Source organism: Archocentrus centrarchus, chromosome 13 (assembly GCF_007364275.1).
Source record: "Archocentrus centrarchus isolate MPI-CPG fArcCen1 chromosome 13, fArcCen1, whole genome shotgun sequence".
NCBI classification, from domain to species: domain Eukaryota; kingdom Metazoa; phylum Chordata; class Actinopteri; order Cichliformes; family Cichlidae; genus Archocentrus; species Archocentrus centrarchus.
The window spans coordinates 8,059,539-8,079,201 of record NC_044358.1 but is presented as its reverse complement, the minus strand read 5'-3'; the positions used below and the strand labels follow the sequence as shown (position 1 = coordinate 8,079,201).

General features: G+C 40.0%; 2 protein-coding genes and 1 pseudogene across 4 annotated transcripts; 2 read left to right on the top strand and 1 right to left on the bottom strand.

Moving 5' to 3' along the window:
• LOC115790082 (zinc finger MYM-type protein 1-like) overlaps window positions 1-19,663 on the top strand; it is a 68,556-nt pseudogene that overhangs the window by 23,067 nt on the left and 25,826 nt on the right.
• On the bottom strand, window positions 422-4,047 carry LOC115790018 (nodal homolog 4-A-like). The gene is made up of 5 exons (XM_030743657.1): window positions 3,790-4,047; window positions 3,185-3,342; window positions 2,982-3,074; window positions 2,766-2,896; window positions 422-1,861 (listed from the first exon to the last, which is right to left on the bottom strand). The coding sequence occupies exons 1-5, from the start codon at window positions 3,909-3,911 to the stop codon at window positions 1,712-1,714; spliced, it is 654 nt and encodes a 217-aa protein (XP_030599517.1). The 5' UTR covers window positions 3,912-4,047; the 3' UTR covers window positions 422-1,711.
• Window positions 12,285-15,948, top strand: LOC115790019 (nodal homolog 4-A-like). 3 transcript variants are annotated; one of them, XM_030743659.1, is made up of 6 exons: window positions 12,285-12,509; window positions 12,957-13,114; window positions 13,225-13,317; window positions 13,403-13,533; window positions 14,437-14,616; window positions 14,669-15,948. In XM_030743659.1, the coding sequence occupies exons 1-5, from the start codon at window positions 12,388-12,390 to the stop codon at window positions 14,584-14,586; spliced, it is 654 nt and encodes a 217-aa protein (XP_030599519.1). In that variant the 5' UTR covers window positions 12,285-12,387; the 3' UTR covers window positions 14,587-14,616; window positions 14,669-15,948. The 3 variants fall into 3 exon arrangements, with proteins under 3 accessions (XP_030599519.1, XP_030599520.1, XP_030599518.1); XM_030743660.1 differs by having other exon boundaries at window positions 14,655-15,948; XM_030743658.1 differs by lacking the exon at window positions 14,669-15,948 and having other exon boundaries at window positions 14,437-14,655.

Below are 19,663 nucleotides of genomic sequence, written 5' to 3'. Positions count from 1 at the left end.
CCAGCAGCATTGGCAACAATGTGCCAAAAGACACCCACACACCGATATATCCTGGCATTCTGTCCAATACTAGTGATACTAATACTAATACTAACTACAGGCCTGAAGCTTCATAGACTTCAACCTGAGAATCATATGTAAAGATTTCACTGCAGCCAGGAAAGGATTGCATGCAGCTAAAACATTAGCAGAGGCTCCTCAGAGGTACGCAACATGTTGCTCTCCACCACACCAACACAGAGTTTTATGGAGTGCAGTGCCAACTTTTCTTCATCTATTTCCCTCCCACTTGAATTAACAACAGCTCTGTGGCAGGCAGTAACTCATGAAGGGCTGGTATTAAAAATGTTAGTTTAGAGAACAGAATAAGGAATACATTCTTATATGTTGTACTTTTATTTCTTGTGTTTTATTGGGAAGCATTTTGCGATTTTTGCAATATAAATACATTTTATTTATTTAATACCAGCTGACAGGAAAAAAAAATCTGTTGATTTCAATCATTTATTATTATAATAAGCAAGAATTTATTGAATGGTATAAATGATCAGGATGGCAAAACATTACTTGAAACATGTGAAGTAACTTTGAGTATATAAAAGAAATCACAACTGAGAACTGTCACCAGCCTGTGGAAATAATCAACAAAGCATAAGAATTAAAAACACGCAAGTTCTTCAGTGTAAATGTGGAAAAAAACATGGATGATATCATATCAAGATATTGTTTTTCAAATCTTCACATAAAAAAATAAATAAATAAAAGCTCAGAACTAAAAATCTGGAGTTTTTTAATTGGCTGAATTTAAATATATCAAAAAAAAAAAAAATCAGATGTGTACAGATGTGTCCTCCTGTGGTAAAGCATGTCAGCCATATAACCAGTAAACTGTTTAATTATCTAATGTTAAAGTCTCTGTTCTGGGGTTACAGTGCAGCATTGTTCTGTTTGTCTTCTGCTTTCAGCTGAAACATGAAAATATAGCATATAACCAATGGAAGGTAATTTTATATCACAGCACAGATCTCCATACTCAGGAGAATTTAAGAAAATTTATCTGGTGAGCATAAAATGATCTCTTTGTGCAATACAACCTCTGTTTATCTGTGAAGATTAAATCTGAATTCTTTTCCACAGACGGAGATGAGGACGGGTCATTTTACACATCAGAGCAGATCCAGATCCTGCTGTCAGAGTGCATCTGGCTCCAGTCTCACATTTCTGGAGGGAACACTCAGTTACAGCTATTAATAGAAGCCTGCCCACATGAGATTTATGTAAAGCTAAACTGTGAGCATTAATCATGCATGTGTCAGCTGGACTCCACTTTGGTGCCCGAGAACTGCAGAAATGCATTCTTTGTCATAACTGGTGAGTTAAACAGACCAAGATATTGTGTGGCATTACAATGCAATATTGTGTAATTAATGTCAAATCAGTTTTATCATTTGATCACAACGGGCCAGCTTTATGATTGGCTGTCTCAAAAAATAAAATAAAATAAGAAGTCTGCTTTGGCTCAGAGGAGCTGCAGAAAAGCAAAGCTGAGACTTTTTTGGGTTCCTGCAGCCACTGCTGAATACACACTGTATTTTAAAAGAGAGTGACAGCCTACAAAAGCAGTGTTTCTGTGAGGAGCTGTGTTTTTTGATCCTTTAGGTGTGTGTGTGTGTGTGTGTGTATTAGCCAGACACTCAAAGCAAACTGCAGCCTACTCCTTGCCGGGCTCTTGGGAGTGGGCCGTTCCACAGCCACAGCTGAGGGTCAGCTGCATGGAGGAAATGACAGCAGTGCCGGTTTCATCCATGTACACAATGGGCACCACTTCCTGAGAGGTTGGCTCACAACATGGCACCTGGTCCTGGGAAAAGATAGAGAGAGCATATTATCATGATTATACTTAAGCATATTTGATTTATTTATTGTTGCCATGCTTTAGTGAAAAATATAATCATTTAGAGTACTGTGATAAAAACATCAGGTGTGTTGGTTCACACCAAAGAAAGCAAGAGCAGCATCAGGACTAACAAAAGTAATTTAAACTAATGCTTAGAAAAATTAAAAGCTAATAAAAAAAAACACAAAAGTGAGCTTTAAAAAATACAAGAAAGGTTGTGCATCGAATTTGATGTAAGTATTAACAGATTTAATATTGAATGTAATTTCATGTATAGCTTTTACAAGATGGCATAAACAAACTAACAAACTAGACTAATTCACACTGTTGGTGATGAAGAAAATTTAAATGCATTATTAATTAAACTTCTATGAACTAAGAAAGAAAAATGAACTCCCATCTGCTTTTTCTTTTTCTTTACAATGATTTCTCATCTTGAGAAATAATCCAGCTTTTATTTTCACAGTTATACAACGCTGTGTTTCCATAATGCTCTCCTGCGGTCATGTTTGGTGTGTGCTTGATCAGCATTGTGGAATGCCTTTGATTGTTTTTGGTAAAGTTCATTTATGTTGGCAGGAAGAAGAAGAACACGCGCTTATCTACAGGCAGCTGTTTCACCTCCAGAGCACACCAAGGTGAGACACACGCTGTTCTTTGGCAGCGTGGTAGAAAATAACAAAGCACATTATAAGTCTAAGCACTGCACTATTCACACACACACACCTGTGAGAATTTCCCATGTGACCTTAACTGAGGATTAGTTGTTAGGAATAAAGCACCACATATAAATATCTGTGTGTAAATGTGGGTCAGAAAACTAAATGAGTGAATTATGATGCTGTAGAAATGTCTTGGAGAACTATACCTGTGTGTTGGCACCCCGAGCACTGAACTGGTAGGATGGACACTGTACAGTGTCTGTGGGAGAGTTACAGGGTGCACACTGAACAAAGGTAAGACTCAAAGGATGGATCACCCAGCTGTCCCAGCCCAGATCTGCCAAATAAAACACTGGATTACTGCACTGAAAAATGTCATTATATAAATGTTACACATAAAAATCACACATATTGTTGCATACCCTTCATGAAGATCTCTGAGGCCACGGAACAACACTTCAGGCTTGCACTGTTTCCATTATCAGCTGATGCAGAGTAGCTCGGGACTGCCGGGGCTGGAAGGAGATGTAAAGACACTGGTGTTGACTGCCAGTAAGGGCTAGGTTTAGGCTGGTACAGCTGGATGTATATATAATTTTTTTAATTAATTTATTTTTTTACATACCTGCTGTGTGTCTGGCTGTGTGAGAAAGGATGCTGAAGGTTCGGTTCCATTGCTCTCTGACGCTGTCCACCGCCCCATCAGGCAGCCTCGGCTCAGTCTGCAAGTTCAGAAGTCCGAGGAGGCTCTTCCTGACAGACTGCCATGACTCACTTTGGCACCTGAATCCATGCAATATTATATTGGAAGAAAATCAGGGAAAGATTTCACCATATAAGCAAACTGTATCGTGTTTTCACCACATTCAAGGAGAAAGTAGTTCGCTCCTTCTCTGTTTCAGGAAGGGGCAGATATGGTTTTAACAAAGCTCTAAACACCCTCAGTGAACTGTGGTAGCAGTTTGCAGATGTTTGGCTGAGTGAGAGAAGTGTGATTGATTTCATCACTGAAGCTTGGACAGAACAGTCTGTTTGTCTCTGCGGAGCTTTCCTGAAAACCATTTGAGAAACATGACCCTGAATCACACAATGAAGTTACTATGTAACCCATGTGGCCTCACCACACATGCATCGGTACACATTTCACTCTGATTTCTGAACAATACCGAGAAAGGCTCTACACAGATACATAAAACTGTGCCTGCTTGTTGTGCAGATATTGATACTGACCTGTGGGCTGAGACAGGAGAGTTAGCAGCAGCTACAGGTTCCTCCCTGGATGGATGCAAGACAAATGCCATCATCATGGAGGAGCCCAGAAGGAATGTCATGACAATGAATGCAAAGGACATGGCGGATGAGCAGAAAGGTCAGCCTATAGAGGAACTGCTTTTCACGTAAGACTGGCTGTTGCGGTTGGTGCCGTACGTCTGCTTGGAGGAGGAGATAGGAGCGACAAAAACTGGGATGCTGCCCTAGGTCCGGGTCTGGGAACCACGGTTTTTATCTGCTTGTACCCCAACGTGGCCTTGAGATAGTTAACATTGTTGCGTTGTCCCTTTATCTGTGTGAAAGAAGGAAGGAAAAGGAGGAAGATGAACAGGTGGAGAAAGAAGGAGAGGTCATGAATGCAGGCAAAAAAAAAAAACAAAAAGAAAACTGAGGACTGAGAGGTGGAAAGCTAAAAGAAAGCATGTAAAGATGCTACAGTGTGTAATGCCTGAGCACAACACTAGTGTGTGAATTTACATTTAAAGTTGGTCTTTCCAATTTTTTGTTATTCTCATAGGGGACAGAAAATTAGGAACACCTGGATGTAAAGCAGTCCAATAATGACCTTATCAGTGAAACACTTAATTTAATAAACAGAACAAATTCCTAAAGGTAGCAAAAATGCAGACCCAGAGCAGGTGTGGTGGTTCCATTAGACCGTGCAGGTGTACCTAATATAATGGATACTGAACTTGTTCCAACTGCTCGTTTTTGCCATACGTCTGACCTTTGGCCATGTTGACCGGGTGACACACCAACAGGCCACAGCCCATAATCATGGGAAACACACAGCTGGCTTTCAATGTCAGACCAACAAACTGTAACAAACTAACATTTATTTCTGCATACGGGTGATTATCAGTTTGTATCACACCTCACATTTTTGGGCATCACATCAAAGTCAGAAATGTGCCCTGATGAACACAACGATATTTTTCCCTGCAGCTGTTTTACAAGGACAGGAAGAGGGAAGAAATGTAACACAAAGCAACAGTGATTGTTGCAGGTGATGTTAATATGTGAAAAAGGAGCTTTCACAGTTCTGTGGGCCATACAAGGTCAGAGACTCGCATGGAATGGTAGCTTCAGCTCCTCAGTCCTTAGCTGACCTAAAAACTAAATTCGGTCCAGCCAAACTTTCTCATGAGGCCCAAAATGGATCTCTTATCTGCAGCCATGGATACCAAACCATAATTCTTCCACGCTTGCCAAAAGAATTCCTGCTGCAAGCTGCGGCTCGCATTGTTTTCTATTGCAGCTGGTGTACCAGGTCTTATATGTGACACAAAGCACTTGGCCTTGAAGCATTTATCAATCAGTGTACGGTTCAATATATTTACGTGTATGTATGCATCTCGTACTGTGTCGCAAAATTAACCTGAAAATAAGAAAGGGCAAATCGATGCCTTTGTGGCAGCTAATTATGCACATTTATTTATGATCTAGCTTTTGCTGTTAGTTTTAGTTTGTCTACTGACAATAAGAATTACTATTTACTTACTTTACTTATGTAAAAGTCCTGAATACATCAGTGAGAATGTAATTGCTTCATACTGCTACAAATTTCAGAGCCTTTTAAGCCCATATATCCCAAATATGAGGCAAAGTGTTGCATAAGATGCTCTACAGGTCTCAACAACACTGCAACAATCTTGACATCAGGTCTTAAATTTTCAGCACGTCTCAGCTTCTCAGGGCTGGAATGCTATAATTTACAGATTGTTGCCACATGCACATACACATATAAAAGGTAACTGATGTGGGCGCCAGGCTGACTCAGAGGATTTGCAGGTGACCATGTATGCCACATACCTGTGCTGTGGATGGTCCTGGCTCACATCTGATCTTCCTGCGTGTCTTCACCTAAATCTCTCTCTTCACTCTGCATCTAACAAAGGCAACACGGGAAAAAAAAAAAAAAAAAGGAGATAGCTCTGATGTTATTCTATACATGTGTTATTGTTGGCCAGCCCTGTGGAAACACAAAATTGTACTAGACTGCAAATACATAAGTACATACACACCCCTTTTCTGCTAGTTTTTAAATTTAAATGACTTTAGTTTAATCCAGTTCTTGGCACAGAGTTCAGACCCACCACAGGGTCACCGGATAATTCTGAGGCATCAGGAGGTGATAATAGAAGGGAAAACAAATTTTTAAAAAAATTACAAAGGAATGACCTGGATACAGGTTTATTTATTCATTTATTTAGTTTCAAGCTGACAAAGTGTGGGAACATGAACTGTATATAAAAGATGGAGATATCATAAAGCCATCCAGTGATTTGTAGTTTCAAATTTGGTTATTAGTTGCCATCTTTGGTTTTTAAAACTGGAAGTGAGAAGTGAGCGGTGCACCTGACAGATAAAATCAGGACATTTGTTGGTCATAAGGTATCCCTGCCCTACATGTTACCCTGCTTTATTGTCAATGTGCTGCAAAGACCATAATTTAAGAAATTAATATTATGCTCTATTAAATATGACCTATAACTGACAGCTGAAAACATAAAGTCATTAGGAAAATATTTGCATGAAGTTGTTTTTTTTATAATTTTTTTCCAAGTATACATTTCTTTTGCAACCAGTGGAGTCAGCCACATCACGCCTTCATTTACGTCAGCCTGTCTGAGGGTCTTTATGCAGTCTGTTTAAGGGACAGACGGTATCTAAACTGGGGTTTGATTTAGAGACCTACTTTATCTGATCCTATCCTTAAACCGGATGTTTATGGTAAAATTTAATATTTACATTTATTTCCACATTCAGTAACATGACCATCTGGTCCGGGCCTTTCTGTGTGGAGTCTGCGTGGGTTTTCTCCGGGTACTCCGGCTTCCTCCCACAGTCCAAAGACATGCAGTTAGTGGGGTTAGGTTCATTCTAAATTGGCCATAGTTGAGAATGTGAGTGTGAATGGGCGTTTGTCTCTCTGTGTTAGCCCTGCGATAAACTGATGACCTGTCCACCTCTCGCCCTAAGGTAGCTGGAATAGGCTCCACCCCCATCCCCCCAACCCAGAATTGTATAAGCTGAAGAAATTGGATGGATGGACATTTATGTCCTCACAATATATTACAAGCCTCTCTCTCTCTCTCTCACACACACACACACACACACACACACACACTAGAAGTCACAGTGGGAGACGTCTTACGTATGAATGAGGGGAGTCCTTGAGTTGCAGACATCTCCCACCACTTCCTTGTTGTACAACTGTTAGTCAAAGTCAGTGCTGCTGGCTGGGATCACAAAACGACTTCATACACTGATGAATGACTCGCATGACATCTTGTCTCAGAAGCAGACATCAAAGAGGACATTCCTGCAATGTATTTCAACACATTCAAAATAAGGAGAGTTTAATGACCAGCTTTTGAAAGATGGTCATTTTTCATTAGGCTTGACAGGGTCGGGAGGCGTGTGGCAACATTTAATGCAGCAAGAAAGGGAAACTTAAGAGGTAGCACTTTAACAAGGGCAAATAATAGTAAAGCAATATGTTTCAAAATGCAAGGCTGAATAACAAGATGCGAAACATACTGCAGACAGCGCTTAATAGAGGGGGGAGACCAGCTTACCCAAGGATACTTTACAGACTAGAGCAGCCAGGCCCTCTGACCTTTGACTGGGGGGGCTCTGTCTGGGGCCTCTCCCTCCTTCCTCTTCTGCGGATGCCATCGTGATGTGTGGCCACAGGTCTTCTGAGCTCCCAGTGGGCTGCGGACGAGCCCGGGTCCCCTGGGTCTTTCTCTGTCTGTCTCAGGCTCCTGGGGGTTTCATGATAAACACCCAAAACACAAACACTTTCACTCACACACTGACACTGAGCTTTTAGGACAGCCTGATAATAATGAATTACAATAGTCCAGCCTAGAAGTAATAAATGCATGGATTAGCTTTTCAGCATCACTCTGAGAAAGGATGTTTCTAATTTTAGAAATATTGCAGACATGCAAATAATACCTATAGCATGCTCTAATCGCTGTAATAAAATGTTATGGTCAATAGTATCAAATGATGCACTGAGGTCTAGCAGGAAAGCACAGAGATGAGTCCACTGTCAGAGGCCATAAGAAGATCATTTGTAACATTCACTAATGCTGTTTCTGTACTGTGATGAATTCTGAAACCTGACTGAAACTCTTCAAATAAACCGTTCCTCTGCAGATGATCAGTTAGCTGTTTTACAACTACTCTTTCAAGAATCTTTGAGAGAAAAGGAAGGTTGGAGATTGGCCTATAATTAGCTAAGACAGCTGGGTCAGGTGATGGCTTTTTCAGTAATGGTCTAATTACAGCCACCTCAAAGGCCTGTGGTACACAGCCAACTAACAAAGATAGACTGATCCTATTTAAGATAGAAGCATTAATTAATTAAACAACAACATTCAGTTGTTTTACTGTTTGGTGGAGTTGAGGATGCTACATTGTTCTTTGAGAAGTTTTTTTGTTGGATTTTGGTTTATTTTTTGGTGGTTTGGGAGCAGGCACTGTCTCTGTGGGTATGGGGTTTGGGGGCGGTGCAGGAGAGAAGCTGCAGAGAGGCGTGTAAGACTGAAACTCTGCAACTTTGGTCTCAACCATGGGTAGTCACATTTTCTTGTGGGGGGGTTGTTAATAAATGTGGCCAGATTTCTAGACATGGGAGCTGCTACACCCAAAGTGGGATGGATGCCCTCTCTCCAAGACCAGGTTTACTGCCTATGAATTGTTATTTTATCAAATCTACATGTATCCTTAGCCAGGAGATTCAAATTTCCTTCTATGTCACTTCCTCTGCCCCCTGGAAGGCAATCATCTATGGGTGCTGGTGTCTTTAGCTTCTTGTTTCTGAGTTTGCTCCTCAATGGGTGTGTCGCAGAGTGGGGAAAAAAATTAGTGACATGGTGGAGGTGTACCAGGGGCTTCTGTATAGGGCTACACTTCCTCCTCACAGTCCCTCAGCCAGCCTGATTTCAAAGGTGCTCCAGATAATCTGCTGCATGAGAGCTATCGGTGGCTAAGCTACCTTTGTCCACATTGACAACAGGGGCCTGGCTAGCTACAGGATTTTCAGTGGTTTCAATTCACTGAGCCTGGCCTCCAAAGCTACAAACAGCTTATCACAGCTGTCATAGAGTGGGAGGCAGGATACACCATGTACAGGCCGCCAGCCTGTCACAGGGCTAACACAGAAAGACAGACAACCATTGACACTCACATTCACACCTATGGGCAACTTAAAATCACCATTTAACCTAACCCCACTAACTGCATGTCTTTGGACTGTGGGAGAAAACCCACACAGACACGGAGAGACCATGCAAACACCACACAGTTTGCATGTTCAACTCCACACAGCACCGGCACCCGGTCAGTGGAAAAGAAAGGCACCGGCCATGGTGGATTCGAACCCAGACCTCTCTGTGAGGCAGCAGTGCTAACCACCATGCCATTGTGATGCCCATATGTGGTGTGTATCAGTAAAATCTTAAACAGACTAGAATTTCAACAAATGCTGAAGGATATGAAGTTTTTATTTAATTCACAGATTCTTTCAGTAATCTTGGATCAGTTGACTCCACTCAGTTTTTTATTAACAGGATCACAAGAGATCAGCGAGGGCTGAACTCCATGTGCATTATGATAATCACACACACACACACACACACACACACACACACACACACACACACACACACACACACACACACACACACACACACACACACACACACACACACCTATTGTGACCTGCATTGTTTGGACTGCATGAAGCAGCTTCACCTCATAAGTGATTTTATGACCAAAACGATAAAATACAGCATAAGAAGTAAAACCTTCAGTACAAGATAACAGCTTTGCAGTCAGAAAAGTTATTCTGCACCAAACCTGGAGAGACATTTTGTTTTGAGTCTTAACACCTGTACAAGTAAAGCCGCATGAATAATTTACAGACAAAGCTCCACTGGATGCATCCACGTTTAATATCAGCTGAAAGGAATTATGATGTTAAGAGAATATGAATAACCCTTTATAGGGCACTCAGTTAATACTTTGAAATTCAGAATTTCAGCCATTCAGTGTTATTGGGGGACATAATAAAACTTAATTACTGTTGTGATATTTTTTCAAAATGTTTCATTTTCATGTAGAAAATCAAAGTCGATGAAGCTACCATATTTGGTTCCTTGCCCATCTGTGGTTTAAAAAAATAAATAAATAAATAAAATCCAAGAAGTGTATATATAAAAAAATACAAGAAAAACAAATATATAGTGAAAGAAGCATGTATTTTAGAACATTACAACATCACTGCTCCCATGTCACTTGGGCCTGAGATGTGCTGGTTTTAGGTGGGTGGGACAATGTCAGGATCTGCCACATGATCAACTTCCTTCTCGTCATCGTCAATGATGGCAAGGTGGGCCATATAATTATATTATTTTTCAGTGTTATAAAAAAACTTTGCCAGTATTAAAAAAGAATGTTCTAAGCCGTATTCCCTCATTTGTAAAATACACGAAGTATGATTTATTAGATGTATTGGGCATATGTCCAAATTACATGTAAGTAACATGTGTCAGGTAAATGCAACGTTTCTAAATGCTCAACAAATATTTGCAAACACACAAAGTGTGTGCAGTTTGTCACACAGTGTGTCTGCTAGCTAAAAGAAGAGCTGCTGTATTTCAGAGAGAGCAAAGAGAGAGAAGTTCACTCAGAGATGGAGAAACTGGACAGGAGAGGAAGAAGAGAGGTTAGAATAAAAAATGACTGCAAAACAAACTGAAGTATGCTAACTGTGTAATTCAAAGATTGTATGAAAATACTGCAGTTTAGTACATAATAAACATGTTAGCTTGTTGTACTGTATTTACAGTAAAGCTCTGTGTTGCTGCACAGAGGCTGTGTTCATGGTCAGAGTTACAGGTTACATCAGTGCAGCAGAGATGAGTCTGAATCAAAGCTGCTGATGCTGAGATTCATTCACTGAATCCAACATTTCTACAGCCTGTATGCTGTCAGTGTAGGGGATGGAGATCAGAGCTGATAGAGCTGACCTTTGGATGACCTAAAAAATAATTTTTAATAACTCAAAAACGAAAGCAGCACAAACGATAGTTTTATCGACACAAACCAGCACAAACTGACTGTAAAGTAAGTAAATAATAATTCTTATTGTCAGTAGACAAACTAAAACTAACAGCAAAAGCTAGATCATAAATAAATGTGCATAATTAGCTGCCACAAAGGCATCGATTTGCCCTTTCTTATTTTCAGGTTAATTTTGCGACACAGTACGAGATGCATACATACACGTAAATATATTGAACCGTACACTGATTGATAAATGCTTCAAGGCCAAGTGCTTTGTGTCACATATAAGACCTGGTACACCAGCTGCAATAGAAAACAATGCGAGCCGCAGCTTGCAGCAGGAATTCTTTTGGCAAGCGTGGAAGAATTATGGTTTGGTATCCATGGCTGCAGATAAGAGATCCATTTTGGGCCTCATGAGAAAGTTTGGCTGGCACGAATTTAGTTTTTAGGTCAGCTAAGGACTGAGGAGCTGAAGCTACCATTCCATGCGAGTCTCTGACCTTGTATGGCCCACAGAACTGTGAAAGCTCCTTTTTCACATATTAACATCACCTGCAACAATCACTGTTGCTTTGTGTTACATTTCTTCCCTCTTCCTGTCCTTGTAAAACAGCTGCAGGGAAAAATATCGTTGTGTTCATCAGGGCACATTTCTGACTTTGATGTGATGCCCAAAAATGTGAGGTGTGATACAAACTGATAATCACCCGTATGCAGAAATAAATGTTAGTTTGTTACAGTTTGTTGGTCTGACATTGAAAGCCAGCTGTGTGTTTCCCATGATTATGGGCTGTGGCCTGTTGGTGTGTCACCCGGTCAACATGGCCAAAGGTCAGACGTATGGCAAAAACGAGCAGTTGGAACAAGTTCAGTATCCATTATATTAGGTACACCTGCACGGTCTAATGGAACCACCACACCTGCTCTGGGTCTGCATTTTTGCTACCTTTAGGAATTTGTTCTGTTTATTAAATTAAGTGTTTCACTGATAAGGTGGACTGCTTTACATCCAGGTGTTCCTAATTTTCTGTCCCCTATGAGAATAACAAAAATTGGAAAGACCAACTTTAAATGTAAATTCACACACTAGTGTTGTGCTCAGGCATTACACACTGTAGCATCTTTACATGCTTTCTTTTAGCTTTCCACCTCTCAGTCCTCAGTTTTCTTTTTGTTTTTTTTTTTTTGCCTGCATTCATGACCTCTCCTTCTTTCTCCACCTGTTCATCTTCCTCCTTTTCCTTCCTTCTTTCACACAGATAAAGGGACAACGCAACAATGTTAACTATCTCAAGGCCACGTTGGGGTACAAGCAGATAAAAACCGTGGTTCCCAGACCCGGACCTAGGGCAGCATCCCAGTTTTGTCGCTCCTATCTCCTCCTCCAAGCAGACGTACGGCACCAACCGCAACAGCCAGTCTTACGTGAAAAGCAGTTCCTCTATAGGCTGACCTTTCTGCTCATCCGCCATGTCCTTTGCATTCATTGTCATGACATTCCTTCTGGGCTCCTCCATGATGATGGCATTTGTCTTGCATCCATCCAGGGAGGAACCTGCAGCTGCTGCTAACTCTCCTGTCTCAGCCCACAGGTCAGTATCAATATCTGCACAACAAGCAGGCACAGTTTTATGTATCTGTGTAGAGCCTTTCTCGGTATTGTTCAGAAATCAGAGTGAAATGTGTACCGATGCATGTGTGGTGAGGCCACATGGGTTACATAGTAACTTCATTGTGTGATTCAGGGTCATGTTTCTCAAATGGTTTTCAGGAAAGCTCCGCAGAGACAAACAGACTGTTCTGTCCAAGCTTCAGTGATGAAATCAATCACACTTCTCTCACTCAGCCAAACATCTGCAAACTGCTACCACAGTTCACTGAGGGTGTTAAGAGCTTTGTTAAAACCATATCTGCCCCTTCCTGAAACAGAGAAGGAGCGAACTACTTTCTCCTTGAATGTGGTGAAAACACGATACAGTTTGCTTATATGGTGAAATCTTTCCCTGATTTTCTTCCAATATAATATTGCATGGATTCAGGTGCCAAAGTGAGTCATGGCAGTCTGTCAGGAAGAGCCTCCTCGGACTTCTGAACTTGCAGACTGAGCCGAGGCTGCCTGATGGGGCGGTGGACAGCGTCAGAGAGCAATGGAACCGAACCTTCAGCATCCTTTCTCACACAGCCAGACACACAGCAGGTATGTAAAAAAATAAATTAATTAAAAAAATTATATATACATCCAGCTGTACCAGCCTAAACCTAGCCCTTACTGGCAGTCAACACCAGTGTCTTTACATCTCCTTCCAGCCCCGGCAGTCCCGAGCTACTCTGCATCAGCTGATAATGGAAACAGTGCAAACCTGAAGTGTTGTTCCGTGGCCTCAGAGATCTTCATGAAGGGTATGCAACAATATGTGTGATTTTTATGTGTAACATTTATATAATGACATTTTTCAGTGCAGTAATCCAGTGTTTTATTTGGCAGATCTGGGCTGGGACAGCTGGGTGATCCATCCTTTGAGTCTTACCTTTGTTCAGTGTGCACCCTGTAACTCTCCCACAGACACTGTACAGTGTCCATCCTACCAGTTCAGTGCTCGGGGTGCCAACACACAGGTATAGTTCTCCAAGACATTTCTACAGCATCATAATTCACTCATTTAGTTTTCTGACCCACATTTACACACAGATATTTATATGTGGTGCTTTATTCCTAACAACTAATCCTCAGTTAAGGTCACATGGGAAATTCTCACAGGTGTGTGTGTGTGAATAGTGCAGTGCTTAGACTTATAATGTGCTTTGTTATTTTCTACCACGCTGCCAAAGAACAGCGTGTGTCTCACCTTGGTGTGCTCTGGAGGTGAAACAGCTGCCTGTAGATAAGCGCGTGTTCTTCTTCTTCCTGCCAACATAAATGAACTTTACCAAAAACAATCAAAGGCATTCCACAATGCTGATCAAGCACACACCAAACATGACCGCAGGAGAGCATTATGGAAACACAGCGTTGTATAACTGTGAAAATAAAAGCTGGATTATTTCTCAAGATGAGAAATCATTGTAAAGAAAAAGAAAAAGCAGATGGGAGTTCATTTTTCTTTCTTAGTTCATAGAAGTTTAATTAATAATGCATTTAAATTTTCTTCATCACCAACAGTGTGAATTAGTCTAGTTTGTTAGTTTGTTTATGCCATCTTGTAAAAGCTATACATGAAATTACATTCAATATTAAATCTGTTAATACTTACATCAAATTCGATGCACAACCTTTCTTGTATTTTTTAAAGCTCACTTTTGTGTTTTTTTTATTAGCTTTTAATTTTTCTAAGCATTAGTTTAAATTACTTTTGTTAGTCCTGATGCTGCTCTTGCTTTCTTTGGTGTGAACCAACACACCTGATGTTTTTATCACAGTACTCTAAATGATTATATTTTTCACTAAAGCATGGCAACAATAAATAAATCAAATATGCTTAAGTATAATCATGATAATATGCTCTCTCTATCTTTTCCCAGGACCAGGTGCCATGTTGTGAGCCAACCTCTCAGGAAGTGGTGCCCATTGTGTACATGGATGAAACCGGCACTGCTGTCATTTCCTCCATGCAGCTGACCCTCAGCTGTGGCTGTGGAACGGCCCACTCCCAAGAGCCCGGCAAGGAGTAGGCTGCAGTTTGCTTTGAGTGTCTGGCTAATACACACACACACACACACACACACACACACACACACACACACACACACACACACACACACACACACACACACACACACACACACACCTAAAGGATCAAAAAACACAGCTCCTCACAGAAACACTGCTTTTGTAGGCTGTCACTCTCTTTTAAAATACAGTGTGTATTCAGCAGTGGCTGCAGGAATCCAAAAAAGTCTCAGCTTTGCTTTTCTGCAGCTCCTCTGAGCCAAAGCAGACTTCTTATTTTATTTTATTTTTTGAGACAGCCAATCATAAAGCTGGCCCGTTGTGATCAAATGATAAAACTGATTTGACATTAATTACACAATATTGCATTGTAATGCCACACAATATCTTGGTCTGTTTAACTCACCAGTTATGACAAAGAATGCATTTCTGCAGTTCTCGGGCACCAAAGTGGAGTCCAGCTGACACATGCATGATTAATGCTCACAGTTTAGCTTTACATAAATCTCATGTGGGCAGGCTTCTATTAATAGCTGTAACTGAGTGTTCCCTCCAGAAATGTGAGACTGGAGCCAGATGCACTCTGACAGCAGGATCTGGATCTGCTCTGATGTGTAAAATGACCCGTCCTCATCTCCGTCTGTGGAAAAGAATTCAGATTTAATCTTCACAGATAAACAGAGGTTGTATTGCACAAAGAGATCATTTTATGCTCACCAGATAAATTTTCTTAAATTCTCCTGAGTATGGAGATCTGTGCTGTGATATAAAATTACCTTCCATTGGTTATATGCTATATTTTCATGTTTCAGCTGAAAGCAGAAGACAAACAGAACAATGCTGCACTGTAACCCCAGAACAGAGACTTTAACATTAGATAATTAAACAGTTTACTGGTTATATGGCTGACATGCTTTACCACAGGAGGACACATCTGTACACATCTGATTTTTTTTTTTGATATATTTAAATTCAGCCAATTAAAAAACTCCAGATTTTTAGTTCTGAGCTTTTATTTATTTATTTTTTTATGTGAAGATTTGAAAAACAATATCTTGATATGATATCATCCGTGTTTTTTTCCACATTTACACTGAAGAACTTGCGTGTTTTTAATTCTTATGCTTTGTTGATTATTTCCACAGGCTGGTGACAGTTCTCAGTTGTGATTTCTTTTATATACTCAAAGTTACTTCACATGTTTCAAGTAATGTTTTGCCATCCTGATCATTTATACCATTCAATAAATTCTTGCTTATTATAATAATAAATGATTGAAATCAACAGATTTTTTTTTCCTGTCAGCTGGTATTAAATAAATAAAATGTATTTATATTGCAAAAATCGCAAAATGCTTCCCAATAAAACACAAGAAATAAAAGTACAACATATAAGAACGGATTCCTTATTCTGTTCTCTAAACTAACATTTTTAATACCAGCCCTTCATGAGTTACTGCCTGCCACAGAGCTGTTGTTAATTCAAGTGGGAGGGAAATAGATGAAGAAAAGTTGGCACTGCACTCCATAAAACTCTGTGTTGGTGTGGTGGAGAGCAACATGTTGCGTACCTCTGAGGAGCCTCTGCTAATGTTTTAGCTGCATGCAATCCTTTCCTGGCTGCAGTGAAATCTTTACATATGATTCTCAGGTTGAAGTCTATGAAGCTTCAGGCCTGTAGTTAGTATTAGTATTAGTATCACTAGTATTGGACAGAATGCCAGGATATATCGGTGTGTGGGTGTCTTTTGGCACATTGTTGCCAATGCTGCTGGCTGTCGATGCAATTGAATGTTTAGAAAAAGAGAGACTGATCAAGCCTATACCCAGCACGTGGAAAAAACCAAGTGAGTGTTTAATGGAGTGTACTGGGATGACGTACATCAAAAAACTGCAGCTTCAGGAAAATCATAATATCCGGCTATCAGACTCCACAGAAGGTAAGGAGCCACAAAGCGACACCTCAAACTCTTTCTTGCAAAATCAAATCTGAGGCTGTGCTCTACAAATAATTCCTGATTCGGTTCCATTGACCTGTTTTAGGTTGCACGTGTAATGAGCCGCTTTGTGTATCAGCCTTTATAAACTAGTTTCCTTTCCCAGGAGACCTCGGGGAATACTGCTGGCCTACTGAGCTCAAGTGCAACATTGGAGAGAGCTTTTTGCATGCCTACGTGGTGTTACCTGTGGATATATCTGCAGTGGGACATGATCAGTTGGAGGTCAAAGCCACTGCTCCTGCGGTCACCCCACTGCACTCCCATAGCAGCCCTACCACAATCGCAGAGAGCTGCGGCCTTCGTTACGAGGTCACGCGACATTTCAGCACGCAGAATGCCGGGACGTCGTTCTGCGTCCAGGTTGCCACCCAGGAAGATGCCCTGGGGGACACAGTTCTTAGATGTCCTCCATATCTGGTCACCTTCTGGCAGAGAAGTCCAAATCAGCACCAGCAACAAGGTGATGGATAAAGTATCAGTGGTAGAAGTACACAGCTCTGTTATGAAATAATATAAATAAAGATACTAAATACTACCAAAGACCCCGCTTTGAGAAATGTTATTGGAAACGATAGATGCAAAAGTGCAGAATGAAAACCAAACCAGCCCCTCTGGTGCCCAGTGATTATTGAACCATTTCTGTTTAAGCAAAATTTTACTGTCACAGTAAAATTCACATAATAACTGATGATGATTTTTCTTTAAGGATTGGCAGAATCATCTTTTGATTCATTTAAAGCTGCCACAAACGCTCAGAGGCTAATATGAAATTGTCCCGAAGCTTGTTTTGTTCAGGCAGTTTGAATCGATCAGCTGGAAGTGTTCAGTTCTTATTAGCCGTATTACCTGTTTGGTTAAGAGTATTTTATTTTATCCTTCTCATATTTGGTATGTTAAAAGCTTACTTTCTGGAATATCTGGTAAGTAAAACTTTTGGATTAATGTAGTAAAATATTCATCACTGTCTTGGGAAGCAACAAGTAAAAAGTGTGTTTAGAAGTGGAAATACTCAAAAACAAGAGCTGTAATTTTGTACTTAAGTAGTCTGGAACACTTTAGGAAATCTACTGAGGGTCAGTCAGGCTGGTTAATCGGATTATCACTGACGCTGCTTCTCATGTGGTAGTGCTGGGACAGAAAGGGTTAATGAATCTTATTTCTTTACTTTTTTAAATTAGTTTAGAATTTTTTCTCTAGTGCTCTTGGTGTGTATTACATTAAAATCCCGTCCCTGAGTGAATAAACACTGAGAGTACTGCAGTACAGCAGGCTCTGCAAAGTAAGTAGTCGTGTGAGTAATAGTACTTTATCTACTATTTTGATAAAACGCATTTAATGAACTTAAGATACAGACTGTTTATTCTAATTCTTTAAAGATCATCATAAACACACCATATTCAATACTTAGAGGGCATTATGAGCATCATACGGCACATATACTTCTATTATCCACATGAATATTCTCATGATATGTATTTGGTTTACATGACTTTAGTGGTGAGGGTGTTTCATGGCACTGTAGCCAAACGGAGGAGATGGGGAATAATTTTGGAAATGTCAAGTATAAGAAACTTGGTGCTCTGCTGAATTATTCAAAGGCAGCAGCACAAGTTATGTAAATTCTCACGATTAAATGAAAAATGTAATGATGTTAATGCTGTGTTATGATGGGTGTGGTAATATTAAAAGATTTTATTTTCCCTTCACTGTCACATCTTTATTGAGTTTGATTAATTAAGAAAGCTACGATCAGATAGGTCTCTTTTTTTCTATTTACTCACTTTCACCTTCACTTGTTATTCATGTGGAGATATTGTTATGCATAAAATGCTCTTTTGTAGCAAAGAAACATAGTGCCACCTCCTGGGTATGATGTAAACTAATGGAACCCCAAACTAAAATGAATAAAACTGAAACACCAAATTTCTATGAAGTATTAAGTATAATTGTCATCTTTTAACAAATGTCCTTGTCCACATCTTTGTATCAGCTTCAGGTAGGCCTACAACACTTCAGCTGTAGTGACAGTTTTTCTGGTCTGTTCCAAAAGGCTAGGTCCTGCTGCTGTTTCCCACCTCCAGTTTTCCATGTATGCACAAATTAGAACAGTCCTATAACTCCGGACAGACTGGATTAAAATGGGAATGTCACCAAAGGTGTGACCAAAGTGAAGAGTGAGTATCAGGAGACCACCAACAAGGAATTACAAGAACATAAAGAAAAAAAAGCATTTTGTGTGCATTTTAAAAGCCTTTCTGCTGGATCACAATCACACATTTACAGTCATACATGCCTTCATGCTGTCTGCTTTCTTATACAATCATTCTTGAAATCTGATGCAAATATATTGCGACATAAACCAAGCAGATAATCCACTACATTTCTTAAATCTCGTTTTTTGTTACACATAAGCCACCAGTGAGATAAAATTATTTTTGTGGTGTTTTAAGTACTAAAAATAAAGTAGTAGCTTATTGTAAACAATAAATAGAAAATAAAGCATGTGGCCACTTTTTGGCTTTTGTTACTTCCATTTGTAATTAAGTTAATAAAATGTTTTATGTAATAACTATCCTTCAGGTGTCAACAACCACATTAAATTACGATGAAGATCATAACATGTAAACATAAACACAGGGGGCTGTACCATGTGTGTCACGCAGGGGGAATTGTGAAACGTTTGTGCAAACCGCGCTGAAGGACACAAATCAGTAATGGGACTCTTGCCATATTTATTTTCAGTTCACACTTCTAAAAGATTTAGCGATCTTTTTGGATAAATTTCAGTGTGTAAAACTGAGGCTGGTCCCTGGAAAGCTGAGAAGAGTAGAACAACCCAGCAGCAGGCAGATTAAAGGACAGTTCTGCTCAATTTGTGCAAGTTTAACAGAATAACAGCATATAAAAAAATGATCTAAAAAATCATCCTTGGTAGATGACATGAAATTCTCAACATATTGCTCGTCTGGCTCATATACTTGTACATATACACGTGTGCAGAGTTTCATGTCAAACCACTTCCGGGGCCACAGTATTATATTCCATATAAGGTAAAATAGTCTATATAAGGTAATAGGTTT

Coding starts and splice junctions, on each gene's coding strand:
- LOC115790019 (XM_030743659.1), top strand. CDS start 12,388: ATGTCCTTTGCATTCATTGTCATGACATTCCTTCTGGGCTCCTCCATG. Junction 13,115..13,224: donor CACAGCCAGACACACAGCAG/GTATGTAAAAAA, acceptor ATCTCCTTCCAG/CCCCGGCAGTCCCGAGCTAC. Junction 13,318..13,402: donor CTCAGAGATCTTCATGAAGG/GTATGCAACAAT, acceptor TTTATTTGGCAG/ATCTGGGCTGGGACAGCTGG.
- LOC115790018 (XM_030743657.1), bottom strand. CDS start 3,911: ATGTCCTTTGCATTCATTGTCATGACATTCCTTCTGGGCTCCTCCATG. Junction 3,343..3,789: donor TCTCCTGTCTCAGCCCACAG/GTCAGTATCAAT, acceptor GCATGGATTCAG/GTGCCAAAGTGAGTCATGGC. Junction 3,075..3,184: donor CACAGCCAGACACACAGCAG/GTATGTAAAAAA, acceptor ATCTCCTTCCAG/CCCCGGCAGTCCCGAGCTAC.